The sequence below is a fragment of the Chiroxiphia lanceolata genome, chromosome 2, assembly GCF_009829145.1.
Source record: "Chiroxiphia lanceolata isolate bChiLan1 chromosome 2, bChiLan1.pri, whole genome shotgun sequence".
In the NCBI taxonomy this organism is placed as follows: Eukaryota; Metazoa; Chordata; class Aves; order Passeriformes; family Pipridae; genus Chiroxiphia; species Chiroxiphia lanceolata.
In genome coordinates this window covers 2772470-2798359 of record NC_045638.1, presented here as the reverse complement: position 1 = coordinate 2798359, position 25890 = coordinate 2772470, and the positions used below count along the sequence as shown (strand labels likewise).

The 25890-nt window shown below is 44.4% G+C and overlaps 1 protein-coding gene across 3 annotated transcripts in view; it reads left to right on the top strand.

Annotated features, from left to right (window-relative positions):
- Positions 1-25890, top strand: part of LOC116782244 (G protein-activated inward rectifier potassium channel 2) — a 168471-nt gene that overhangs the window by 106087 nt on the left and 36494 nt on the right. For 2 of the 3 annotated variants that reach the window (XM_032678635.1, XM_032678634.1), the window contains one exon: positions 21045-21965. In XM_032678635.1, the coding sequence (XP_032534526.1) occupies positions 21068-21965 (898 nt within the window). In that variant the 5' untranslated portion in view covers positions 21045-21067. Of the gene's footprint in view, positions 1-11955; positions 11981-21044; positions 21966-25890 lie in introns of those variants that run through there. The other variant, XM_032678636.1, reaches the window with a different exon arrangement.

Genomic DNA, 25890 nt, shown 5'->3' with positions numbered 1-25890 from the left:
TCAAACCCCAACCCAGTGCAGGAGTTCACACAATCACAGGGTCACCAAGGTTAGAAGAGACCTTCAGGATCATCCAGTCCCACCCCAGCACCACCACAATCACCCCTAATCCATGTCCCCAAGGGACACATCCAGACACCTCTGGAACACTCCCACACACAGGGACTCCATCACCTCCCTGGGACACTTATTCCAAGACCTGACCACTATGTCAGTGAAAATCGTTTCTAATCTCCGATCTGAACCTGCCCTGGTGCAGTTTGAGGCCATTTCCTCTCCTCCTTTCCCTCGGGACATGGCAGCAGAGCCCGACCCCCCCTCCCTGCCCCCTCCTGTCAGGGAATGCAGAGAGAAATGGGGTCCCCTCGAGCCTCCTCTTCTCCAGATAACCCCCCCCAGCTCCCTCAGCTGCTCCTCACAGGACATGCTCTCCAGACCTGTTCCCATCTTTGTTGCTGGTTATTTTTCCTATTTTCTGTTCTCCCCTTGTTCATTTACGGGCAGATCTTCCACTTCAGCCTCTATGTACTGGTGGAAAACTGTCTCCCCTTGAGTCCCTCCACCATGTAACCCCTGTGTGCATCACTGCTCTGCACAGAGACCCCAGGAGTTCTCACCAGCACCCAGATATCTCCCCAGCAGGGCGTTTGGCAGAGCTTCATCTGTAGGAGATTGAAACAGGCTGCCCAGGGAGGTTTGGAGTCCCCAGCCCTGGAGGTGTCCAAGGAAGGACTGGATGTGGCACTCAGTGCTCTGGGCTGGGGGACAGGGTGGGCATCAGGCACAGGGTGGACTCCATGGACTGGGAGGGCTTTTCCAAGCTCAATGATCCTGGAATTCTACGAAATAATGTGTCCTGGAGTTTACTGCATTGCAGAGACAGCTTTTACATTCTTTCTCCTCTGAATCCCCTCTGATGTGAAAGCATCAGGGCCAGTTCAGCAACAGCAACTTGGCCAAAAACATCATCTCTGGTGACGAGTGACAGGACCCAAGGGAAGGGCTGGAGCTGGGACAGGGCAGGCTCAGGGTGAATCTCAGCACAAGGTTCTTCCCCCAGAGGGTGGTGGGCACTGACCAGGCTCCCCAGGGCAGTGGGCACGGCCCCAAGGCTGCCAGAGCTCCAGGAGGGTTTGGACAATGCTCTGAGGGACAGGGGGGAGTGTTGGGGTGTCCTGGGCAGGGCCAGGGCTTGGACTGGATGATCCTTGAGGGTCCTTCCCAGCTCAGGATATTCTGTGATTCCCTGATTCCATGTCAAGAGTCCAAAGCGTCCAGAGCAGGTTCATCCTGTGCTTTTGGGTCTGACAAGAAGCTGAACACTTAATCAAATAAAACTGGTAAGAGGCCAATCCTGAGTCCATGTTAAGTGCCTTGCCAGGTCAGAGATGCCATGGACATAATTCCCAGTCCCCTGCTTCATACACTGGTCCTGGCTTTACTTAGGAAACAAAGTGTAGGTGTTCTCTCCCAGGGATACAGGCTTGTTCTCCAGCTCCAAGTCACTTGACCAGAGGCCAACAGTTTGATTTTATTTTAAGTAGGAAGAGAACGGAACAGAAGGACTGAAAACGGTGACAGCTTTATGAGGAGGTGGAGAAGAACAAATGCTGGGAGTCTTTTTAATCAAAAGGTCAGAAAGGTCCTGTAAAATCACTAGATCTGATGGCACAGCATGGCATGGCCCCTAAAATTTCAGCCTGTCACTCCTGACTAAGCTGTGACTTCTCTCTGAGGAGATTCCAGGCCACCTTTATTTGCATTAATGTTCCTGGGATAACACCACAGATTAAATGTGTTCAGCCTGCCAAAGAAAGGGAGGGGTTTGTGAACAGCACTGAGCAGTTCTTCTCCCACCAATGTGGAGATAATATATTACATTGCTGCCTCCTACCAACATCCCAGCGTGTCCAACTGCATTTTTAAGCTCCTAGGATTTGTTCTATCTGGCCCCAACGACATCAGCTCCCTCAGACAGCACTGAGAGGATGAGCAGGGTGGGTGAGGAAGCTCTGCTCCTCATTGATCCCACATGGAGGCTTCTCAATAGACAAGTTGCACTAATGTTAAATATAAAAGCAAATAATCGAGGTAATTGAAAGAGAAGGAAGGTGAAGTCAGGCAATTTGTTAGAACTGATCGCTGCTGAAAAGCAAGAGGTTGCCTATTTAGCCACAGCCTCCCTGAAAGAGCAGCTTGTCCTTTATTTACACATGAAAAGCATTGTGGCCACACTGCCTGTGCTCAGGTCAGCCAGGAAAGGCTGAAATCAGTTGTAACTAAGAGACATTTATCACAGTCACTGTTATTAATGGCTTGGCAGATGTTGCAAGCAGAGCTTGCTCTGTGTAAGGAGGCAGAGATAATAAATATATTAACACAATGAAGGTGTGGTGCACTGGAGGCAGCACTGGGGCAGGTCAGGCCATCAGCTCCTTGGATGGGTCAGAACTCAGGCTGAAGATTAACTTGCAGCTTCTTTGGGACATGCACAAATAACACCCGGTGTCGGTCATTTTGCATTTCTCTTTCTGTATCTATGTGGGATCCTGGAGGGGCATCGGGAAGAGTGTTCCCAGCAGGACAGGGAGGGGATCCTGCCCCTCTGCCCAGCCCTGGGAGGCACATCTGCTGTGCTGGGTCCAGCTCTGGCTCCTCAGGACAGCAGGGACATGGAGCTGCTGGAAGATGATTCTCCTGCGGAGATGCCGAAGGGATGGAGCATCTCTGGGAGCAGGAAAGGCTGAGGGAGCTGGGGCTGTTCAGCCTCCAGAGCAGACACTGAGAGGGGACCTCCCCCACGTCTGTAGGGGCTGCAGGGAGGGGGCAGAGGATGGACCAGGCTCTGCTCGGGGGGGCCCAGCAATGGCACAAGAGGAACGGGCAGGAACTGATGCCCAGGAAGTTCCACCTGGACATGAGGAAGAACTTCTTTGCTGGGCAGTGACCCAGCACTGAACAGATCACCCGGAGAGGTTGTGGAGTCTCCTCACTGGAGATATTCCAGACCCATCTGGACACAATCCTGTGTCATGTGCTCTGGGATGACCCTGCTGGAGCAGGGAGGTGGGACCAGAGGACCCCCTGTGGTCCCTTCCTTACCAATGCTGTGATTCTGCAACTCTGAAGATCCATAAGTGATGTTGTCTCTATTTCAGGGTTGATATCTGAGTCCCTGGAAGGTTTAGGTGCCCATGCAGCAGCAAGTGCCTCTGTTCCCAGTCCCCCACTTACCAAACCTCAAAGAGGCTTGTCTGAGTCCTTCAGGTGAAGCTCTCTTTAGGGTCTCTGTGCTTATACTAGAATGAGATGTGAACAGCTCAATATCTCTTATTACAGAACAGTCCACAGAAAAGCATTAAAACCATTATCTTTTTTATTCCAACATTAGCAGAGGTATCAAGAGAGTGAATGTCTGGTTGCACTAATACACCCCTATCCAGACTCCATCTTCCCAGTGTTGTGTGTCTGAGCAGGTAAATCCCACTGGCTCCCTCCAACACCCTCCAGTGAGAGAGACAGGCTGTGATTAGATAAAACACTGATTTTTCCACTTCTCTTTGGTGCTGCTGATTATTTCAGGTTCCTCCATGAATGCTGATTTACAAACTCACTGCCCTCTTGGGCTTCAGAGGAAAACAGTAAGTCCAGGGCTGTGTCCAGCAGCCAAAGGCAGAAGGAAATGCCTGCTCTGCTACTGCTCCCTGTTGCCAGCTGGAGGAAGCATCAGATAAAAATGTGTCTGATGCAGAACAAAATACCAGTCTCACAAGCTGGAGGAGGAGTAACAGCCCCAAAATAAAGGGTTTAGTCACCACTTAAGAGCTCAGTATCCAATGGAAAAAAAAAAAAAGTGTTTGTATACAGAGAAGAAAGAGGTTCCCGTGCATCTCCCCCACTCCTCCTGAGTGCTTATTCCTTGTTTTGTGTTCCACGTGCCTCAGGTCCTCACTATTCATTTCACACATGACTCCCACATATTCTGTGTAGATGGAAATAAATATCCATTTGTTCACACCAAGAAGATCCATATTGGGATATCTATGGGAGGTGGAAAAGCCAGAAACAAGGTCCAAAACTTAACCCAGGCCTTTTAAAAATTGTTGTGATATTGAGCACAGAATCACAAGATCACCGAGGTTGGAAGAGACCTCCAGGATCATCCAGACCCTCCATCACCAGCACCACCACAATCACCCCCAATCCATGTCCCCGAGGGCCACATCCAGATACCTCTGAAACACTCCCAGAGACAGGGACTCCACCACCTCTCTGGGACACTTATTCCAAGGCCTGACCACTCCTGCAGGGAAAAATTGTTTCTAATCTCTCATCTCAACCTGCCCTGGTGCAGTTTGAGGCCATTTCCTCTCCTCCTTTCCCTTGAGATGCGGCAGAAGAGACTGACTCCCCCTCACTTCAACTTCCCAAAGGGACAAATCCAGCATGAACTGGAATATTTTCCACTCTTCCACACACAGGCTGTGTCTGGGTAACTCTCAGCCACATTGGCTCTTCCACTATTGGCATTGCAAAGGACTTCTCAATCTTCTCTTTTAGCACCATCCTAGATGTACCTAAAGTTCCATTGAGACATAGACTATAAGGCATTTTAACAGAAAATACCTAATTTACTGAACAAATTATGCTTTAGGTATTCTACCTTAAAATATCTATATTTTCATCAAACTAGGCAAGAATTTTTCAACTAAACAGTATTTTTTCCGAGGAGGAAAACACAGGTATTATATAATGAGACAGTGTTATATTTGTGGGTTAGATTCATAAAGAAATTCAGGTGGCATTGCCTCCTTACCTCTCCTTAACCCTCACTCCCAACACCCATGGTAAGCATAAAAAACATAAAGAACAGTACAAGTTCAAATTCTATCTTTGCTTCATTCTGTGTTGAATAAAAAGAGGAACACATTCCCTGAATGGCCTTATGACACTATCATTTTTTCTGAGTTATAAACCCAAACTGTTCTTATTTATAGGCAGGCAGTAGAATCTGTTGCATCTTATTTTTAATTGCCAGATATTCTGGTGGGGGGAAAAAAAAAATTCCCGTCTGAATCCATCTGAGGACACTTTTCCTTTCTCAAGCTCTGACCTGAAAGCCAGTTGTTTACAAAACCACAGCATGGAGGCAAATTAGGATGCCTGTTCAAAGCCTGAAAAAGACTGATCAGAATGTTTCTGCAGACCAGCCAGGAAGAGAAAGAACTGCTCTGAAATTTTGATTTTTGCCAAGAAGTCCTTTGTGTCCATCTTGTTCACTGCTGGCTAATTACCACCTTTGCAGACAATCTACATGGTTAGATCTCCTTGGAAACTAGCAAGGCTGGGGAAAAAGAAAAATAAGTCTAAGGCTCTATATTTGAACTCAGAACTCGTTTTTTTAGGACTGAATTAAGGCCAAATCATCTCTGATGTCTCCTGAGTATTTACATGAACAACATTCTACCAGAAGAGAGAGAAAATATGGGTTTTGACATCTGACCACTCCTTAGGAACATCCCACTGGCCTCAGAAGACATGTCAATGGCTTCAAAAATAGAAATATAAAAGGAAGATAAGGAGAAAAATGCTCTACCATGCCATGAGAGAGGGATCCTGGTGGTCCAATTCCCATGAGATCCCTTGGAGGGAGTTTCTCATCCCCATCCTTTCACTGGCTCTTCCAAGACCTCATCTATAGTTTCAAACTGAAGGAGAGGAGGTTTAGTTTGGATATTAGGAAGAAATTGTTCCCTGTGAGGGTGGGGAGGCCCTGGCACAGGTTGCCCAGAGAAGCTGTGGCTGCCCCTGGATCCCTGGAAGTGTCCAAGGCCAGGTTGGATGGGGCTTGGAGCAACCTGGGCTAGTGGAAGGTGTCCCTGCCCGTGGCAGGGGATGGGACTGGATGATCCTTAAGGTCCCTTCCAACCCAAATCAATCCATGATTCTATGGGTTTGCCAAACCACTTCCAAATGTCCTGACATTGCCCAACTCCACATCCTTCCGGGGGTAACACCCTTTGGAATCCATTCCCTGCCGATCAAGGAAAACTTGTTTGGAACTGTTTTAAAACAAAAGGAATTGTGTGAGGTCTGTGGTTCTATGGGATTCTCCATTCTCCACCTCCATGTCAACCCTTTTAGTCTTTACCCTCTTTAACCTGAAGAGTCCAGGCTTTTCTTACCATCTCTTTGAGCAGGTGCTGGGACTCCTCCACCCTTTGGCTGCCGATATCCGTTACCTTATCCCGCTTTTCCACAGCTCCTGAGATCCAGGGACCATGCACGCACACACAAAGCACAACATGATGTTACCTGGTTTTAGAAGGCTGCTCCTGGCCCTGAGAACTGATGGATTTGTGACTATCATCCTTTTTCTTCATGTTTGGAATCCAAGCAACTTTCAGGCCTCAAGCCTCGGATGGGAAATAGGGAATATTAAGATTCATCTTAGCCACCCATGGGATGCCAGCAAAGCTGTGCAGGTACTCAGTCCTCATAGCTGGGACATCCAAGTCCTGGGGCATCCAGAACCAGCTGAGAACCCAAATAATGGTCAAGGAGTTGAGTAAGACTTTGGGGAAGTCACTGAAAGGAATCATCACCTGGTTTTCCTTGTCCCATCATAATTCATCCCATCACGGTTTCATAGAATCACAGAATGGTTTGGGTTGGAAGGGACCTTAAAGATCATTTCTTTCCAACCCCCTGCCATGGGCAGGGACACCTTCCACTAGACCAGGTTGTTCAGAGTCCCATCCAGCCTGGCCTTGAACTCTTTGCCCTGGACAAAGAGAGGGAAGGTACAGCTCAAGCATAAAGAGGCTGTTTTGCCACCAGATTTAAAAGGAGTGAAACAGGGGTGGTCCCCATAACACCACAGATTCATGTTACCCTATGCACAAACCCAGACAAGGCTGGATACAGCAAATTCTTTCCCTTCACTCTCTCAAATACAAATGTAGTCCCTGTAGAGACTCCTTCCTCCTTCCCACCAGCTGCCTGCCTGCACTTTCTCCTCCTGTCTGCTTAAACACACACAAGCCAGTGCCCAGATACTTCTCTCTGTCTATCATTACCCACATCCTGGACATCCCAGCACCCTCATTTCTCTCCCACACATCCATGTCCTCTAATGCACACCAGGATAGTACAACCAGACCTCCAGGAAAGGCCCTTTACAGCTTTTGCCATGTCATTAAAAATTAATCCAGGTGCATTTCTGCCATCTAACATGCTGTAATCTGGAAGCCCTCACTTGCAACTGTTGAGAAAGTCAGGGTATCTACAAATCCATTAGTCCCATCCTTTGGACCATCCAGGTGGGCCCCTGTGGTGCTCGGGCTGCTGGGGGATTCAGGCACCAGGGTGGGCAGCTGAGGCCCCATCAGACCCTTCAGGTTGGACATCAGGAGGAATTTCTCCCTGGGAATGGTGGTCAGGGATTGGGAGGGGCTGCCCAGGGAGGAGGTGGAGTCTCCACCCCTGGAGGTGTCCCAGGGAGGCCTGGCCATGGCACTCAGTGCTCTGGGCTGGGGGACAAGGTGGGCATTGGGCACAGGGGGGATCCATGATCCTGGAGGTCTTTTCCAGCCTAAAGGATCCTGTGATCTTGTGATTATTCCTGGCAAAGCATTGCCCTCTTGCCACTGGCCTCCACCTCACAAATGTACCTTGAGTCAGCACAAACAGAAGAGACCCAGAAACCTCCCCAAAACCAAACTCATTTGTTTGCAGATGTTCTGCTCCTTCCTATTTCATGCACTGAAGCAGCCAACCTTTATTTTTACTGTCTTGATTTTCCATTTAATCTTGCTTTTGGATGCACAAGGAGTGTGTTCTCACCACCAGTCTATTCATTTATCAAAAGCTCCCCTCTGTAGGCTTAATATTTTGTTTACTGCACAGGAACTGTTTTCTCTTTAAAAGGTCAGCTCCTTTATCAGCTATTCCTTTAAGTGAGTCTGACCACATGTACCTGTCTAAAAAAGACACAGAATTCACATTTTAGCCTGGTGTGTTCATTGTTTCAGGTAGCAGCTCTAACCAGAGCAATCTGTATTTCTGATGTCTGTGACCACATCCTTGAGACAGCTCATACATTTCAGAGGTAGGAGCCTGTCCCTACACAAATCAGGAGATATGTAAAAAGCAGAAAAGACTCTTTTCTTTCAAGACATTTAAAGGCTATGAAAGCTTTGAATTATTTGTGCTCATGCTGAGCTCCAATAAAGATAGATGGGCTTCTCTGGTTGAAGGCTCATGTACCATCTGAAATGTCAATTATTTAAAAAACACAATACCAGTGCAGCCTGTTCTGGGAAGATCTGTAGAAATAAAATATAAATCCACAATAGTATTTTATTGTGGTATTAAAATCTACATTCAGCCACCCAGAACAAATGCAATTAAGACTCCTGAGGAGCTGCATGTTGTAAATTGGGATAATGTGAGAGTCCAGCACTTGAAAGTCTTTCTTTCTTTCTTTTTCTTTCTTTCTTTCTTTCTTTCTTTCTTTCTTTCTTTCTTTCTTTCTTTCTTTCTTTCTTTCTTTCTTTCTTTCTTTCTTTCTTTCTTTCTTTCTTTCTTTCTTTCTTTCTTTCTCTTTCTTTCTCTCTTTCTTTTTCTTTCTTTCTTTCTCTCTTTCTTTCTTTCTCTTTCTTTCTCTCTTTCTTTTCTTTCTTTCTCTCTTTCTTTCTTTCTCTTTCTTTCTCTCTTTCTTTTTCTTTCTTTCTTTTCTTTCTTTCTTTCTTTTTCTTTCTTTCTTTTTCTTTTTCTTTCTTTCTCTCTTTCTTTTTTCTCTCTTTCTTTCTTTCTCTCTTTCTTTCTTTCTCTTTCTTTCTCTCTTTCTTTTTCTTTCTTTTTCTTTCTTTCTCTCTTTCTTTCTTTTTTTCTTTCTTTCTTTTTCTTTCTTTCTCTCTTTCTCTTTCTTTCTTTCCTTCTTTCCTTCTTTCTTTCTTTCCTTCTTTCCTTCTTTTCTTCTTTCCTTCTTTCTTTCTTTCTTTCCCTTCCTTCCTTCCTTCTTTCCTTCTTTCCTTCCTTTCCTTCTACTCTTCCAAAAGATTCCTCTCGAAGCACCTTATTTTTAGACAAGAAACTGGTGACTTGTGCATGGCAAAATCCTGGTGAATGATTGATTATTTTCAGGCAGATTAGAAAAACCTACAGAAAAAAATAAAGAACAATCAAAAAGGTTTTTGCATGTATTTAGCAAAGTAGAAGCAAGCAGAAAACCCCTACCTTACCCAAAATAGGCATTACAAATATTTTCGTGTATTTCCTCCGCTTAAAGGTTCTTTAATCCTTTTGAACAACTTTGTTTCCTAAAATTTTACTGTGAAAAAGGAGTGAAAACTTGATCTAGACCTCAGTATTTCACAGCCAAAATGCCACCTTTGGAAAGTCTGAAATTAAATGTGTTTTCCTTCATAAAATATTTGTGGGAAACGCTGTTGGCCAAATCAAATCCAATTTACAATAATATTTCAGTGCTTATAATTCTTTTTTTTCCCACTACTTATATCCCCATAGAAAAGGATAACAGCAAGTAGAGCAATTAGAGCAATGTCACAGCAACCCCTTTGAGATTTTTTCAACCAAATTTATAGACCTCTTTATTATGTAGCTTAAGTGAAATAGCACAGTAAATAGTATTTTAGACACCACTGAATTGCTTATTTCAAGACAAAATGTTGCTATTTGCTAACGTGGAAAGATTTTTTTTTTATGGTTTTAACTTATATTTCCAGTGATGTTGGGTCTGACATTGTACCTGCCTCGATATACATTTGAACAAATTCCTACTTTAGATGGGTGTAAAATCCTGCAGAGCTGATGCTCTTTGCAGAAAAGTTCTAAGGTTTTTCATTCAGACTGAAAGCAAGAAAAAATCTGGATCGAAACCAAACGTATTTTCATTCAGCCTTTTGTGCTGATTCAACTAAACACTGTATTTAAAAAAAAAAAAAAAAAAAAAAAGGCACGAGTTGAGTCAGTTTTATTTTCTTGCCCTCAAATTGCTTTGTGGCCAAAACCACAAAGCCTGACCTAAAGTAACTTGTTGTAGAACGTGGAAGGTCCTGTATCAAATAGGAGTATGAAACCTGGAAAATAAAAGCCCACAACCCTTCAGGCTCCACACAAAGCAGGAGCAGGGTTGGTTGGGTTTTTTTAAATATTTCACAGGGTCATAGTTATTTGAAAAAAAAAAAATATTTGACTGTAGCTTTGGGAGGAGAAGCAGCACCCACAAAAAAAAACGACATTTCTCATGGATCCCTCATGTGGATTCCTTGGCACCTGATGGTGTGGGTAACTCGGTCTGTTTTCCTGAGAATTTAGTGTTTCTGAGAGCTCCACACACTGTCAGTGCTGCTCTGCCCCCCTTCCAGAGTCTCTCTGAAGCTCTGAGGGAAACCTAAAAGCCCAAATACCAGCCCGAGTTTCCAAAGCGATCCTAAGGAGGGCAGAAAGAGTGATGGATATTCTCATTTCCTTGGGAAGCACAGCTAGAGTGCTATTCTCAACTCACCCTTTCCAGGTTATCAAAATACCACAGCCTGAGACAAAACATTGACCCAGCTGAAATTAGGGAGAGTTTTTTTGGAAGTTTTCTTTTTCGAAATGTCTTTTTAAATGTCACTTCCAGTTTGATTTCTCAGTTGTGTTTGGGTTTTTTTTTTTTAACTCTGCAGTCTATAAACTGCACGAAATGGGGAAAACAGCAGCGAGAAAGTAGGTCTTTGTATTTCACTGTGACTTCTTTTGGCAGGAAAAGGGGATGAAGCCAGTGATGGCCTAATTATTTAGCTTAAAGAATCCCAAAATCCCAAGTATTACCTGCAGAAATGGAAGAGGAGGGGAATGGAAAGAACACAAGAGCTGTTCAGATAAAAAAAAAAGTCATTTTAAGAGGGGGAACTGCCTGGCCCCTGAGACAATTTTATTTGTGAGGTAACTTTTGGATGCCAGAGTTTGGTTTTGAATTTGAGGCCCAAATGAACCAAGAGTCACTTCAACAGACAGAAAATCCACCAGGTCACCACAAGAATCAGCAGCAATCACAGAAATGTTGTTTCAACAGCGTCTGTGGGAAACATTTTAGTAATTTTTCATCTCAAGTGTGTTAAAAAAAAACCTAAATTAAAATCCTACTTGGTTTTTGTACGGGAAGAGCATGGTGCCCTCCTGAAATACGTTGCCTGGAAGCAAGAGACACTGAAATCCTCTTTTCACTGCAAGGAAGTTGTCAAGAAAGAAATCTCCGTTACCAGATTAAAAAAGATAATTATAATCCCTGTCTGTTTCAATTTTTCCAGTCTTTTCAACCCCTTCTGTAGCTTTGTGCAACTGTAATAGCAGAAAGAAAACCAATATTCTTAGGCACTGTCTGTGACCTGGGGGCAGCCTGGGTGGATGTAAAATGAGTGAGGAGAAAAATATAATTTACAGCAGGAAGTTTGTGACATTCTTTTCATTCTTCTTGCAAGAACTGGGGGGTAGAAGAAATCACATATCTCTATTTCGAAGTTGTTTTGTTCTCTGTAGTCCATATTTCTTGAAAAAACCAGACGTTCTCAAAGTCATCTCAGATCCCCTAACCCTGAATTGATAAAATCCAAGGTCTTTATGAATATATTCTGCCCATTTCTGTAGGAATGTACCAGAAATTGTTAGGTTTGCTGTGCAGACTTGCACCACTGCATAAGTTACTGGCTTCAGTTGACTGGTGCAGCATATTGATGGCATCAAGTCCTTCCTGTCTGACAAAAATATTCCTCTCCATCTTTCCAGTGCCTCATATTTGTGATAGTTCATTGATCAAAGTGAAGAAGCTGTCAGAAGGTGGTGGTGCAGCAGCCAAGGTGGTTCCAGCCCCTGCCCAGGGAGCTCTGTGAATATTCAGGCAGGAGGATCCCTCAAGGTTGGTCAGCAGTGCAGGCAAATATTGAATTTGGCTGCCTCAGGGATGAAGAGTCAGGTAAAGACACCCTTCCTGCAGGGAGGGGAGGTAAAAAAGGGGCAGGAAAAGAGCTGGGATATAAAAGAGCAAGGAGAGAGAAGGGCTGGTTCTCCTGCCCACATGAAAATTGATCACGACAACTCCTCCTGTGAGGGTTCATCTCTCTCCTCTCTGGTGACCTGACTGGACAGACAGGTTTTGACAAGGGCAGACCTGCCTGCCCTGATTTCTAAACATTTCCCACGCTGGAATATGCACCAATCCCATGACCAAGCTGGTTATTACATCCACAGTGCCCAATAAAACCAGGGCAGGAGTTGTTCTGTGGTCTTGAGAGCAGCTGGTGGGGCGTGTCCGTGTCACTCCGCAGAGCACGTGGCCCTGAGGCTTGTGTGGACTTTATAATTTTCAGGTTTAAGGCATAATTAGTATGTTGACAGTGATATTTTTCCACTTCAAATTTTGTGAAACAGGATGAGGTCTGTGCTGCAGACCAAGGCTTTATGTTGTTCCATGCAGAGGTGCTGGGAGAGCCTGTGGAGATGCCTGAGGGAGGAAAACCTGATGGAACTGGGAGAAAAAGCCAAGTCTGATACAATCTCATCCATGGTATCTAATGAGAGCAGTTCTTGGCACCTGCTGTCTCCCAAACCATTCTCAGGTATTGTCTTGGAGCACTAGTTGACACAGGACAAAGCCAGAACAGGTAATTTGGTAACATTTAGCAGTTCAATCAGCACTGCACAGGTCAGCCAAATGTTTCAGCTTCCAGAAACAGCCAGGAGAACTCCCCAGATATCAGTGATATTACAAGTGCAGAATTAAATATTTCACAATAATCTACACGAAACATTTGGGTCAGAATTATCTGTACAAAATGCCCAGATGATCAGCTGAGTTCTGTTTCCAAGGTTTTCAGTTGGGGAAAATTTTAACGGGAAACAAAATCACAAGGATCTCTTCTCACAAAAGTTGAGAATACTCTTTTTCCCTGTAATCATTGAAGAGAATACATGGAGAAATCAGGATTTAGTCATCCTTCCTGTAACTTCTCTGGAAGGCTGAGCCGTAAAACACAGCTCAGATGCAAAAAAGAAGTTGCAGAGAAGGTGAGGTCATGCTGTTCTCAAAGGTGCACAAGGGAAAACAAGGAGAAATGGACACAAGCTGCAGTGAGGGGAATTCCAATAGGATGCAAACAAAGTGGAAAAGTTCCTAATGTGAGAGGTGCAGCACTGAGTAATCCAGCTTTCACAGAATTCCAGAATCACTGAGGTTGAAAAAGAGCTCCCAGCCCACCGAGTCCAACCTTGTGCCCGATGCCCACCTTGTCCCCCAGCCCAGAGCACTGAGTGCCACGGCCAGGCCTTCCTGGGACACCTCCAGGGACTCCACCACCTCCCTGGGCAGCCCATGTGTTGAACAGGGTGTTGAGCAGGTCAGGGAGACACAACTGAGGCAGAGGCATCAGAAGGAAAGCATGTGGCCAGTGTTTGCAGCTGCTGGGGCCTGTCAGCACCCTGAATCCTTCCTGATCTCTGTTATCCCGACCACAGCAGCTGGCTGGAGTTTTGCACTTGGAAATACTGGACAAGAGCCAGGCTCTGATGTTGCCAGGTGGGATAAGTCAGGGTGGGACTGTCTCTGCTGCTGGCCTTGCTCCACTGCTGGCAGCAGCTGTGCCAATAGGAGTGCAAAAAATGCATCCTTTCGATCTTACCTTCCCAGAGAAAACACTGTTTTCTGGCCTTGTTGGGGATAGGACAAGAACATTATGGAATGATAGAATGGATTGGGTTGGAAGGGACTTTAAAGATCATCCAGTTCCACCCCCTAGACATGGGCAGGGATACCTCCCACCAACCAGGTTGCCCAGAGTCCCATTCCTGGCCTTGGACACTTCCACGGATCCAGGGGCAGCCACAGCTTCTCTGGGCAACCTGTGCCAGGGCCTCCCCAACCTCACAGGGAAGAATTTCTTCCCAGTATCTAAATTTCACCTCTCAGTTTGAAACCATTCCCCTTTTTCCTGTCACTCCAGTTCCTGATGAACAGTCCCTCTCCAGTTTCCTTGCAGGCATCTTTAGACACTGGAAGGTGGTGTGAGGTCTCCACACACCCTTCTCTTCTCCAGGCTGAACAGCCCCAATTTTCTCAGCCTGTTTTCATGGGGGAGGTGCTCCAGTCCCCTCATCAACTTCATGGCCTCCTCTGGACTTGCTCCAACAGTTCTATGACCTTACTGTGCTGGGGACCTCAGGGCTGGAGGCAGCTTTGCAGGTGGGGTCTTACATGAGTGGGGTAGAGGGGCAGAATCACCTCCCTCCCCTGCTGCCCACACTACTCTCAAAGTAGTAAAGGAGACTGAGATTTGATTTTTTTAAAGAGGCAGAGTTCCTCTCTGACTACTTTGTCCATTGCTATAAGCAATTGCCTACAGGAGTCTCTGATTTTAATTCCAGCTTTGCACACTTTAAGTGGCCAGAAATCTTGATTTTGTCTCTTTGGTAGTCCTCCGTTGCCTAGTGTTCCATTGGCAGGCCATGATTTTTGGAATAACCACTGGTTCCTCCATCAGGCTAAGCTTAGTCTTCACTGTTGAACATTCTCTGACATTGTGCACCTATTTGTCTGCCTTTTGTAGCCCTACTGGTTTGCCATTCTCAGACTTTCTTATTTATCACCTGATTAATGTGAAAACATTAATTGCCTTTCTGATAAGAGCAAGGGAACTAAAGTGGTTGAGCATGAAACATGGAATCATAGAATGCTGGGATCACTGAGTGGTTTGGGTTGGAAGGGACCTTACAGCTCATCCTGTTCCACCCCCTACCATGGGCAGGGACAACCTTCTGCAAGCCCCGTCCAACCTGCCCTTGGACACTTCCAGGGATCCAGGGGCAGCCACAGCTTCTCTGGGCAACTTCCAGTGCCTCCATAGTGAGCACTAGACAAGGGTGATAGACCATCTGCCAGGAAGGATGAGGACTTTTTAATTTTACACATAGTTTATGAAAGAAATTACTCATCTCACCCAGGGTAATATGTTGAATAAGAACATGACACAAGCCAGAGCACCTGTGCAATGTCAACAATAACCCATAAATGCTGGCTGACCTTGAAAGAATAGAATCTAAATTGCTCTGAGCTGGGCCCCCAAGAGGTACTCTGGACTTTGGTACCAGACACCACACATGCCAAGGGGTCAGTGGCCGTGTGTGCTGACCTCAAACACAATAATTTTCATAGTAGATTCACAGAAATGTCTGCTCTGAACCTCCAGCTCGAGCTTTTCTGGAAGCCAAAAGTCTGGTAAAAGACTAATCAGGCAGGAGCAGGGATGTGTAACAGCAACGTCTCCTTATCCCAGAATCCTGCTTTCAATGCCAGGTATTTGCAGTAGAGATGGCTCTGAATTAGTGCTGACTCCAAGCACTCAGACTCCAGGCAGCAAACAAATTTTGTAATCCAATTTGGGATCTGCAGCCTGTAACAAAAGGCAGAAGATATTGATAATCAACTGTCTCCACACATCTTTGCAGGTTCAGAATGCACATTACCAAGCCAAGGCTCCCCTGTGCTTCAAATGGAGATAAATTCAGCAAAGCAGATGTAAAAATGGCATTTTGGAGCCTGTAGTGGTAAATTCTGTGAGGAAATTGGTTGGAATCCAAGGCAAAAACTACAAGGTCGAATGACTACCAAAAATGGAGTCATGGGGTTTGGTTTTTTTTAAATTGGAGTTATCAGCTTTGCTCTCCATCCTCCATAATGAAAGGGCCAAGAATCAGAAATGAATGGAAATGTTTGCACAAAGCCTTACTCAGACTGATTTCGTGCAGCTGTACAGGCTTCAAAGAAATTAAAATAGTAGAATGTTATTTTTATCACGTTAGATGAGAAGGCAATGTTGAAGCAGGTAACGTGAAAAAAACAAGGTATCATCCTTGCAGCCTCTTTTCTAATCATAAACACACCTCATTGCACATCTTTTCTGGTGAAAAGCTGCTGCTGTAATAAATCTAAATCCCACACATGCTCTCTCTGAAATTATATTTATGATTCTGTGGGTGCAAATAAGTAATTTGGTCCTTGAAGAGACTTGCCAAGTCAATGTTTATTGAACATCCCAATGAGCACTAGCAAAGCTTTCAGCTGAGTGAATGGACAATCCTGCAGTGATTTCATCAGAGCAGGATCAGCTCCTAACTCCCTTCTTTTCCAGAAAAAAAACCCAGATCTATTCTCTGTAATAATAACTGCTTACAATTGGTAGCAGGTCGTAAAAGGCTCCACTTTTTTCCTGCAAACAAGACAGGGAACAAAAATTGCCACCCGGTGCTGCCAAATATTCCCCAGGTGGGTGCAGTGCCAGGGAGGGTTGTGGGCACAGCAAACAAGAGGTGAAGATCCCTCACAAAAAGGCAATCTTGGAACTTCCAAGCTCCTGCTTAACTTAAAAGTTGCCCTCATCCTGCCAGGAAAGTGGGGAATGACAAGAATCACAGTCAAAACAATGTCTGTTCCACATTTATATGCGTGGACAGAAGCCCGTGAGACAATTTTTAGGTTATAAATGATTTTTGAAATCAGGGCATTTTCAATGAATTTGCATACAAAACCTTCACAACTGTGTTAGAAGACATAAAATTACCAAATTACAGTGAGACATCCACTGAGCTCTCTAGATCAGTTGGTGTCACGAAAAGGTCAGTTATAATTTGTAATATTCTCTGTTGAAACTCCTAATTATTTTGGAGATCATACTAAAACCGTAATAAATCAGGCAATCAAAACAGACTTCCAGTATTTGAATTGGACAAGAGGACCCTTTTCATACCTATTTTTGCTTTGTATTTGTAAAATATTTGTACATGTGCAAGCATTTGTACCATGACAACCTTTCTGAAGCGCAACAATAATCACATTAATGATAAAATGGTTGCTTGAGGATTACAGTGATGTGTTACATTCACAGCCCCAAAAGTCATGAGAGCACGTCCTGTACAGCTCCTATTTTGTTGTTGGCACTGGGTTTGTGTTATTCTACTGACTCTAATTAAAAAATATGTGCTTGGAAACCCTGGATCGTGCCTTTCTAATGCTGCTATAGAAGAGACAAGACCAGGGCAGCAACACTGGTCGCAATTTTAATAGGAAATAAAATGTTCCTGAACACTGGCACACGACTCCCTGTGTGGTGAAATCCCTAGAAAAGCCCCTGGTGTGGTTTTGACCAGTACACAGAATTCATGGCTACATTTCAGGTGTTAGCATGGGACACAGGTTATTCCTAAAAGGCAGATTGTGTGAGATTTAACCTGGAAAGAGCAGAGTTCAGTAATACAAGTGTGGGCTGTCCCACTCCATTCAGCCTCCCTGCTAAAAAACGGGCCTGGGCACCTCTAATTTGCTAATAAAGCCACAGCCAGTACACAAGTGAACTATTCAGGGACTTATTTAGGAGAACTCCTTGTCATTTGCTGGAAAATTAAAGAACTCACTGAAATCTCTTATGCCTTGTATGTATTTGCCTAAGAGACCAACCAAACCAGACTACTCTAAATTGGCCTCAATTAGCACATTTTTTGCTACCTGGCCATTGTGTTGAAACAAACATAGTTTACTGGGAGATGAGGAAATATTCAGAAGTACCTTTTTTTTCCCCCCCTTTTTGCAGTGCAGATTAATAATATGTAGATATTTTTGTCGTGAAGAAAAGCAGAGGGCGTAAAAATAGCTCTCAAGTGAGATTGCTGCTATTCACTCCCCTGTTCCTTGGAACCATGACAGCCATTATATAACCAAAAAGGAAAAAATCAGATGAAATAAACAGCAGAAGCTAATTGGGTTGCTACCAAGTAAAAATATAATTAGCCAAAGTATTTTGTGGCGAAGGCGCTCGACAATATGTGGCTGTTCCTCAGCCTTAGTGGGGAACAGGGATCCTGCCATGTGTTCAAAACTTATTCATCAAGCATTTCCATGGAAACACACAGAGGCATAATCTTTGGATCGCTTATTTCGGGAATTGCTGTTCCCAGGGTTCAGTCTGGAGCGAGGGCTTGGCCCAGGAGAGGGTGAATGGGCTGTGATTCTGACCTAGAAACCTCCCTATGAAGGAATTTTTGGGGTCTCGTGGTGGTAGAATTTGGGTGAGGGGAAGAGTAAAAGGGCATCTTGCAAAAAGAGAGAAAGACTGAAAACTTGACCTTAATTTTTCCTCTCAGAGGCTACCTGGGAACTGGGAAATGACAGCACTGGGAAGGGCCTGGAGAGTTTGCAAAAGGGCCAAAAGCCCTCCAGGAAGATCAAGGTGCCTGCATGAGTGTTATGTGAATGCTGTAATGAGAGATTTTGGTTAAACACAGAAGCCCCTGGGTTTGGCTGTCCCTCTCTTTGGGGGTCAGCTGATGTGCTGTGAAAGTCAGGGCAGGCTAGTTATGATGCCCAAGGGCTTAATCAACCAAAACATTTTGGAAAGTATGAATAAAATTTGGTTTATGAATAAAAGGTGTTTCACTGCTCTTAAGTATTTCTACAGGAAATAAGCACTGTATGAAAGCAGTCATGGTGTGGCAGGTGGGCATTCCTGGAAGGGGTTGTGCCTTCAGATTTCTCCTGATCCCAGGAATAAAATCAGCCCTGTTGGGCCTTTAATGTAATTTCTGGTAAGAGATGCTCAGGCAGGGAGGTCTAGGACATGGTTGCCTTTAATAGCAAGGTCAGGAGTAAGGTATATTTTCAAAGGACATTCCTAAGCCTACCAGAGCTCCAGAAATGTTTGGATGACACTTTAAGGCACATGGTGTGACTCTTGGGGATGGTCCTGTGCAAGGCTAAGGGTTGGACTCGGTGATCCTTGTGGGTCCCTTCCAACTCAGCATATTCTGGGATTCTGGGAAACCTTGTCTCTGTGTTCTCCTTGTCTCTGTGACCAGGGGGGGAAAGCAAATTATTCATAATGCCTTAAAAATAATTAACTACATTATATCAGTATTACTAGCCTAACATAAAGCCTCAAAAGCCAGAGCCTTCATAGACTGTTCATAATTATTTGAGGGGTCTGTTGCTGCAGTGATGTGATAACTCCTGTGGACTGAAATTTCCTCAGGCACAATGGAGAGTTCAGCATAAAGTGTGAAGCCTTAACTTCAAATTTTCTGGCTTTGGCTTAAGTCTGCCTCACCAGGTCCCTGCAATGCCTTTTTATTGTGTTTTTGTCGTGCATTACCCAGCATTAGTGATAATGCAAGGAGGCACACTGTCACCCACTGGGGCGAGTTCTCTCGGGACTGACGGCCCCGTGACACGACTTCCAGTGCTACCACTGCCTTCAGCCTCAATAATGCTCTCCTTGGACACAGCACAAGCTGAGGAGGTGACACAGGGTGGGGCTCACAGTCTTAAAACACAGAATTGCTCTCAGGTTTCCGTGCTGCTGTTGACCTCTGAGCCTTTCCTTGAACAGAGAGATGTGATGGGGCTGAAGACAGGCTTGGCTGGCAGTGGGACAGGCCAGAAGGAGAGACAACACTTATTTCCCCCTGGGTATTCCAGTCATCCCTAAAATTTCACAAGGGTCTGTGATCTTTCTCCACAGGAATGAGCCTGAGCATCTTGAAAAAGCTACAGGTGCTGTGACACTCCCCCACAGATGATCTGCCACATAACACACATTTGTAAGAGAGAGTAAAATGCTCTTTGAGCTGCACTGACCCACCAAGAGCAATGGTACAACAACACAACACTTTAGAACAGATGTTGGGAAGAAATTCTTCTATATGAGGGTGGTGAGGCCCTGGCACAGGTTGCCCAGAGAAGCTGTGGCTGCTCCTGGATCCCTGGAAGTGTCCAAGGCCAGGTTGGACGGGGCTTGGAGCAACCTGGGCTAGTGGAAGGTGTCCCTGCCCATGGCAGGGGATGGGACTGGATGATCTTTAAGGTCCCTTCCCACCCAAACCATTCTGTGATTCTGTATTCAGAGCTTAACAATGAGACAGAGCCAGCAGATTTTTCCCTTTAGAATCTGGCAGAAGAATGAGAGCGGTTACTCAGAAAGGAGAGAAAAAGGGGTTCAAGAATTGAAATTCCAGCAGGAAGAAGCCCCAGAAGGCAGAAGGATTTCCAGTAAAAGCCAGCAATTACCCCAGACTTCACCATACCCTCAGCTTCTTGCAAAACACATTCCACTCTCCTCCTCAGCAAACTCATTTTTATTCTTGCACATAAATGAAATGAATCTATTTATACCAAAATGCTGGGAAAATAATAAAAAAAAAAAATCAGTTACTGTCATTCTTGTAAGACTCTCACAGGGAAATGGTGTTTAGGCCCACACCATTAGAGGAAAAAGTGCACTCAAATAAAGGCCACGGGCTTGCAGAATTCAAATGAAATCTGAAGTACTGTAGGTTTTACATTTGCTGGGAGAAGGAGACACAATTCCCTGTCTTGTTATCAGCAAGATGTTGATTTTCTATGGAAGTGTGCTTGAATTGCTCTTGGAATAAATTACACTGTAGCCCAACTTTCCTTCAGCAAGAGTAGGACTGGGTCTTTCTGAAAATTGTTGGCTTTTTTTTTGAACTCTTAGTACTTATTTAATACTTTCCCCTCAGCAATGCAATTGATGGGAAAAAATAGCTCAACAATGGCTCATTTTCTCTGCTCACCCCCAAGTGAATCCATTTCCTCATTTCTGTCTGTTATCTCCTTCAGATCTTTCTTGGTGCATGAGAAACCTCATTCATTAAACTGCAAAGGGGGGCAGGAATATCTGCTTAATTCTTGCAGCAGTTAAATATGGATGGATGGATGGAATTTAAATATCAAGATGAGCTGATAGATAGGAAACAAGAGTTTGCCTTCATTGTATTTCTGTTCAGCAATAAACTGAGGATGTTTGATGCCATTTGTGCTGTGCATCTAATAGGTTAGAAAAGAAAAAGGATGATAATTTTATTGATTAATAGCAATTTCATGCCTCTAATAATACAGGAAGAAGTCGTGTATTGACTTAGAGAAATAATGAGGAAAAATAATGCCTGCCTTTTCCTTGTTTGTTTGTTTTCCACGGCAGCCAACGTCCTGGAAGAAGACTCAATGGAGCAGGACATAGAGAGCCCTGTCACTATTCATCAACCAAAGTTGCCCAAACAAGCTAGAGAGGATCTGCCAAAACACCTAAACAAAGAATGTGCCAAGAGGAAAATCCAGAGGTACGTTAGGAAAGATGGGAAATGCAACGTCCACCACGGGAACGTCAGAGAGACCTACCGTTACCTGACGGACATCTTCACCACCTTGGTGGATCTCAAGTGGAGGTTCAACCTGTTGATCTTTGTCATGGTTTACACTGTGACCTGGCTGTTCTTTGGAATGATCTGGTGGCTGATTGCCTACATGAGAGGAGATATGGATCACATAGGGGACAGCACGTGGACTCCCTGCGTCAGCAACCTCAATGGGTTTGTCTCAGCCTTTTTATTCTCAATCGAGACCGAAACCACCATTGGGTATGGTTACCGGGTCATCACGGACAAGTGTCCCGAGGGCATTATCCTGCTCTTAGTGCAGTCGGTTTTAGGTTCTATCGTCAACGCTTTCATGGTTGGCTGCATGTTTGTGAAAATATCCCAACCCAAGAAGAGGGCAGAAACCTTGGTGTTCTCCACAAACGCAGTCATTTCCATGCGGGATGGAAAGCTGTGTCTGATGTTCCGAGTAGGAGACCTTAGGAATTCCCACATTGTAGAGGCATCAATACGAGCCAAGTTGATCAAATCCAAACAGACAAAGGAGGGGGAATTTATACCACTCAACCAGACAGATATCAACGTAGGTTATTACACAGGGGATGATCGTCTCTTTTTGGTTTCACCACTGATCATCAGCCATGAGATTAACCAGCAGAGTCCTTTCTGGGAGATTTCCAAAGCCCAGTTGCCCAAAGAGGAGCTAGAAATTGTTGTAATCCTAGAAGGAATGGTGGAGGCAACAGGTAACATTTCTTATACTTTGTATAAGGTAAATGCTTTCATTTTAGCAAGGAAAATCAGTGGGGTTTTGCTTCACTTTAAAGGAGTCACTTCAACAGTCATTCCATTTTGAAAAAGGCATCTGTTATCTGGCTAGCTCCAAAATTAAAAGCATGCCCGGTTTAATTGTCTGTTCCACCTTGCCTAATGGAATTAGTGTTGTTCCTGCTCTGTTTGGAAAATGGGATAGCATTTCTCATTTTCTGAATCTTTCACCCGGCGACCTGCCATTCTATTGCAGGAGCAACTCAACCACTAGGACCTTGTGGGATAAAATTGCTTAAAAAAAAAAAAAATTCAATACAAAGCTCTGTTTATGATTAATGTGGAAGCACCATAGTCCTGCTGCTTCCAATCCCCCATGGGTAACTCCAGAACAACTGCCTGCCACATGGCATTCCCAGGCTGTTTGGATCCGGTAGGAAGTGATGATGTGTTTGGTTGTCGCCTTTTTTTTCTTTCCTTGCTTGTTTGCTTGGTTTTGTTTTAACTTGTAACGTGGGGCTTGTTCCGCTTTAGCTCACAGAGGATCTGTCTGATTCCGTGTTTCACTGAGGCCCCCTACACACCCCAGGAAGGTACAGAAGCCCAAAAGCTGGGATATGTGTAAATAAGGCATGTTGTGTCACAGGAGCCTTGTGGAGATGCCATTTGGTCCTTACCTACAATTGCACAGCACAACATCAGCAATCACTCGATGCAGAGAGAAAACAGTGCTTGGAATTCGCAGCAAATGGACTCATAAATGTTTGTTCTTTGCATTAAAGCCAGAGTAACAGGGGGATGTTTTATCTCTAAAATTGGTGTGTTTCCCACAATCAGAGTGCTGGTACACTTGTTCTAGAAGCTGGAGGTATTTTTTTTTATGTCAATAACAACATCAATGTCTGAAATGAGTAAATATAATCAATACAAGGGAATGGTGATTATAAAATGAAGAAACGATGTGCTTGGGGAGAAAACACTGATGTAAAAATATAAGAAGTATAAAAATATAAAAATATAGAGATATAAGAATGAGATTTGCTGTTATTCCCCATGACTTCAGCAAAACCCAGGAAAGTTTGAGGATGTGGATCACACAGCTCTGCCAGAGGTACAACCTTTTCAACCCTGATTCACGTTTTGCAACTGGAACCAGGAAATAAAGAGCAGTCTCTTACTAGAACATGTGTATGTGTTTCACACATCTATTATGTGGTGGCAGAAGAAAACTGCATTTGTCACCATATAATAAACGTGTGAGACAAAAATGGAGCAGGGTAAAAAAAAAAAAAAAGAAAGAAAAAGAAAAAGAAAAAATTGAAAGGAACTTGGCAGAGAACATGAAGTGGTAAGTGCAAGGCTTCCAGATTTTCCAGGAAGTAGGTGGTACTGAAGAGAAATCAAGATGAAATGTTTAGTGTTCCTGGTGTGTGCACCAGTCACAGAGATTTCAAACATCTGCATCACCTTCGGGTGAGACGAGGAGGAAATTGCTGTTTATGAGCTGAAACCACCTTGAAATCTCTGAATTGCAGCTGAGGGAACTTGACATCCCGAAAGGGGAGGTGGATATTTTCGGGTTTGCTGAACACCATGTTTTTCCAGGGAAATGATTGGCAAGCAGTGGAAGAATAAAAAATGTCTCACCAAAACCCACCTACGGAGATCAAAAGACAACAACGCTTCTGCGGTGCAGCAAATGTGGCTTTGTTGTCCTAAACCTCTCACTCTTTCCCTGTTTAACCCTTCTTTCCTCACCTCATCTTCCCCCCTGCACACCCACACGGCTCTCTGGGGTGTCCTTTGCTGCTCCAACACTGACCACATCCTCCTCTCAGCCATTATCAGCCTCCTCTGGAGGGGACTCCCCCTCACACTGCTTGGGCTACCAAAATTGAAGACAAAAATCAAATCTGTTGTTGTCTCAAACCCTTGGAGTCCACACGAAGAGAGAAAACCAAAGGCAGTGGTTTGGAAAGCCACTGAAGCCATCCAGGGCTTAAGTGTTTCCCTGGTACTGGATGGATGGGCCCATTTCCCAGTTTAAACTGCTCTGGTTTGCTCTGTTTGGGTAGGGTCTCCTGCTGCATGACTTAGGAGGGGAGAGCATCAAACAATGTCATAATTAGCAGCACAATTTCTGAGATGTGTTCGTACAGAAGTAGCTGCTTGTTCTGTGCTTTGGGTCACTTTTGATGAAGGTACAACCAGGCCAATCTACCAAAATTAGACATTTTCCCTCTTTCAATTTACAAATATTTACAGGTTACGTCCCAGCAAACACTGAAAGCCAGTTTAGGCCATCATATATTCTACATTTCCTTCTTGATATAGCGTGAGGGCAGCCAAAGAAGATGCTCAGAGCAACAATCTCCAACCCTTGAACCCATCACACCTTCCAACACTGGTCAAAGTCTTGGGATATAAATTATTAAAACTGGAGCCAAGAAACTGTGATGACAGATATGGAAATATCAACATTTAGTGTCACTGCTGATGAATCAAAACCAGATTGGGATCATTAGATTACATTATTTATTATTATATTACAATATTACATTATCAGAAAAGCCACTCACAAGTTTGGGCAGTGAAAACAACCCTTTATCTATTTTCAGAGCCTCCCAACTCTGGGAGCAGATATACCTTCCATGAGAAATAAAAATGGAAAATGATAAGTATAAACATTTGCTATTATTGTTATTAATTATTTATATTATTCTGTTTAAATATATATGTATTTATATAATATCTTCCACCTTAAGGGCTCCAAAAAAACACACCCACCTGTGTATGAAACACAACTCTTTATGTATTGTCATGTGAACTCTGCATTATGTGTTAGGACAGGAAATTAAGAATAATGCGTTTTACTAAATGAAATTAACCCAATTAACCAAACTCAAATTCAGCAGAAAGTTCAAATCAAGGAGGCTTTAACTCCCCTTGGAAGCATTGCCACCATTTCCTGAGAAGAAAAAAGGAAGTCAATGTGTCTTTACTCAGGCACAGATCAAAATATTACTCTGAGAAGAGTATGAAGATCACTTTGAGGGCAGAATCTTCAACAAGGCACTTCCAAAAAAGCATGAAGCCAATCTGACTCCTCCAGACAGCATCACCAAAAACTCAAAATAAGACTCTTTTTAAAAATTACTTGTTACGGATCCTTTCAATACGCAATTTTCTGTGTTTATTTCTTTATTTACAAACACGGTCAAAAATATCTCCTGGGGTTCAAAGAGTAACAGTTTTGCAGAGATTTACTTCTGTGCTTTCCCCTCAAGTGTCCAAAAAAACCCCAGTTTTGGGACAACACAATCATGGGGTGAAGTACATCAGGCTGCCGTGAAGCAATGGATGAACCTCCAGGAGTAGGGGGCAAAAGTCCAACTGAGCTTCAGTGTAGCTGAGGGACTCAGTTGTTATTTCCACATTTTGCTGCCACTTCTGGGGCATTTCTGCTTCTTTTAGTGCCACACTCCACCTGTGGCATTGCCAGAGGAGCCCCACACCAGCAAAGCTTGTCCTACACTTAGGCAGAACTAAAAAGCGGGATTCTGAAGGCCAAAGGAATCCTGGAGGGCATCGGGAAGAGTTCCCAGAAGGTCAGGGAGGGGATCCTGCCCCTCTGCCCAGCCCTGGGAGGCACATCTGCTGTGCTGGGTCCAGCTCTGGCTCCTCAGGACAGCAGGGACATGGAGCTGCTGGAAGATGATTCTCCTGTGGAGATGCTGAAGGGATGGAGCATCTCTGGGAGCAGGAAAGGCTGAGGGAGCTGGGGCTGTTCAGCCTCCAGAGCAGACACTGAGAGGGGACCTCCCCCAGGTCTGTAGGGGCTGCAGGGAGGGGGCAGAGGATGGACCAGGCTCTGCTCGGGGGTCCCAGCAATGGCACAAGAGC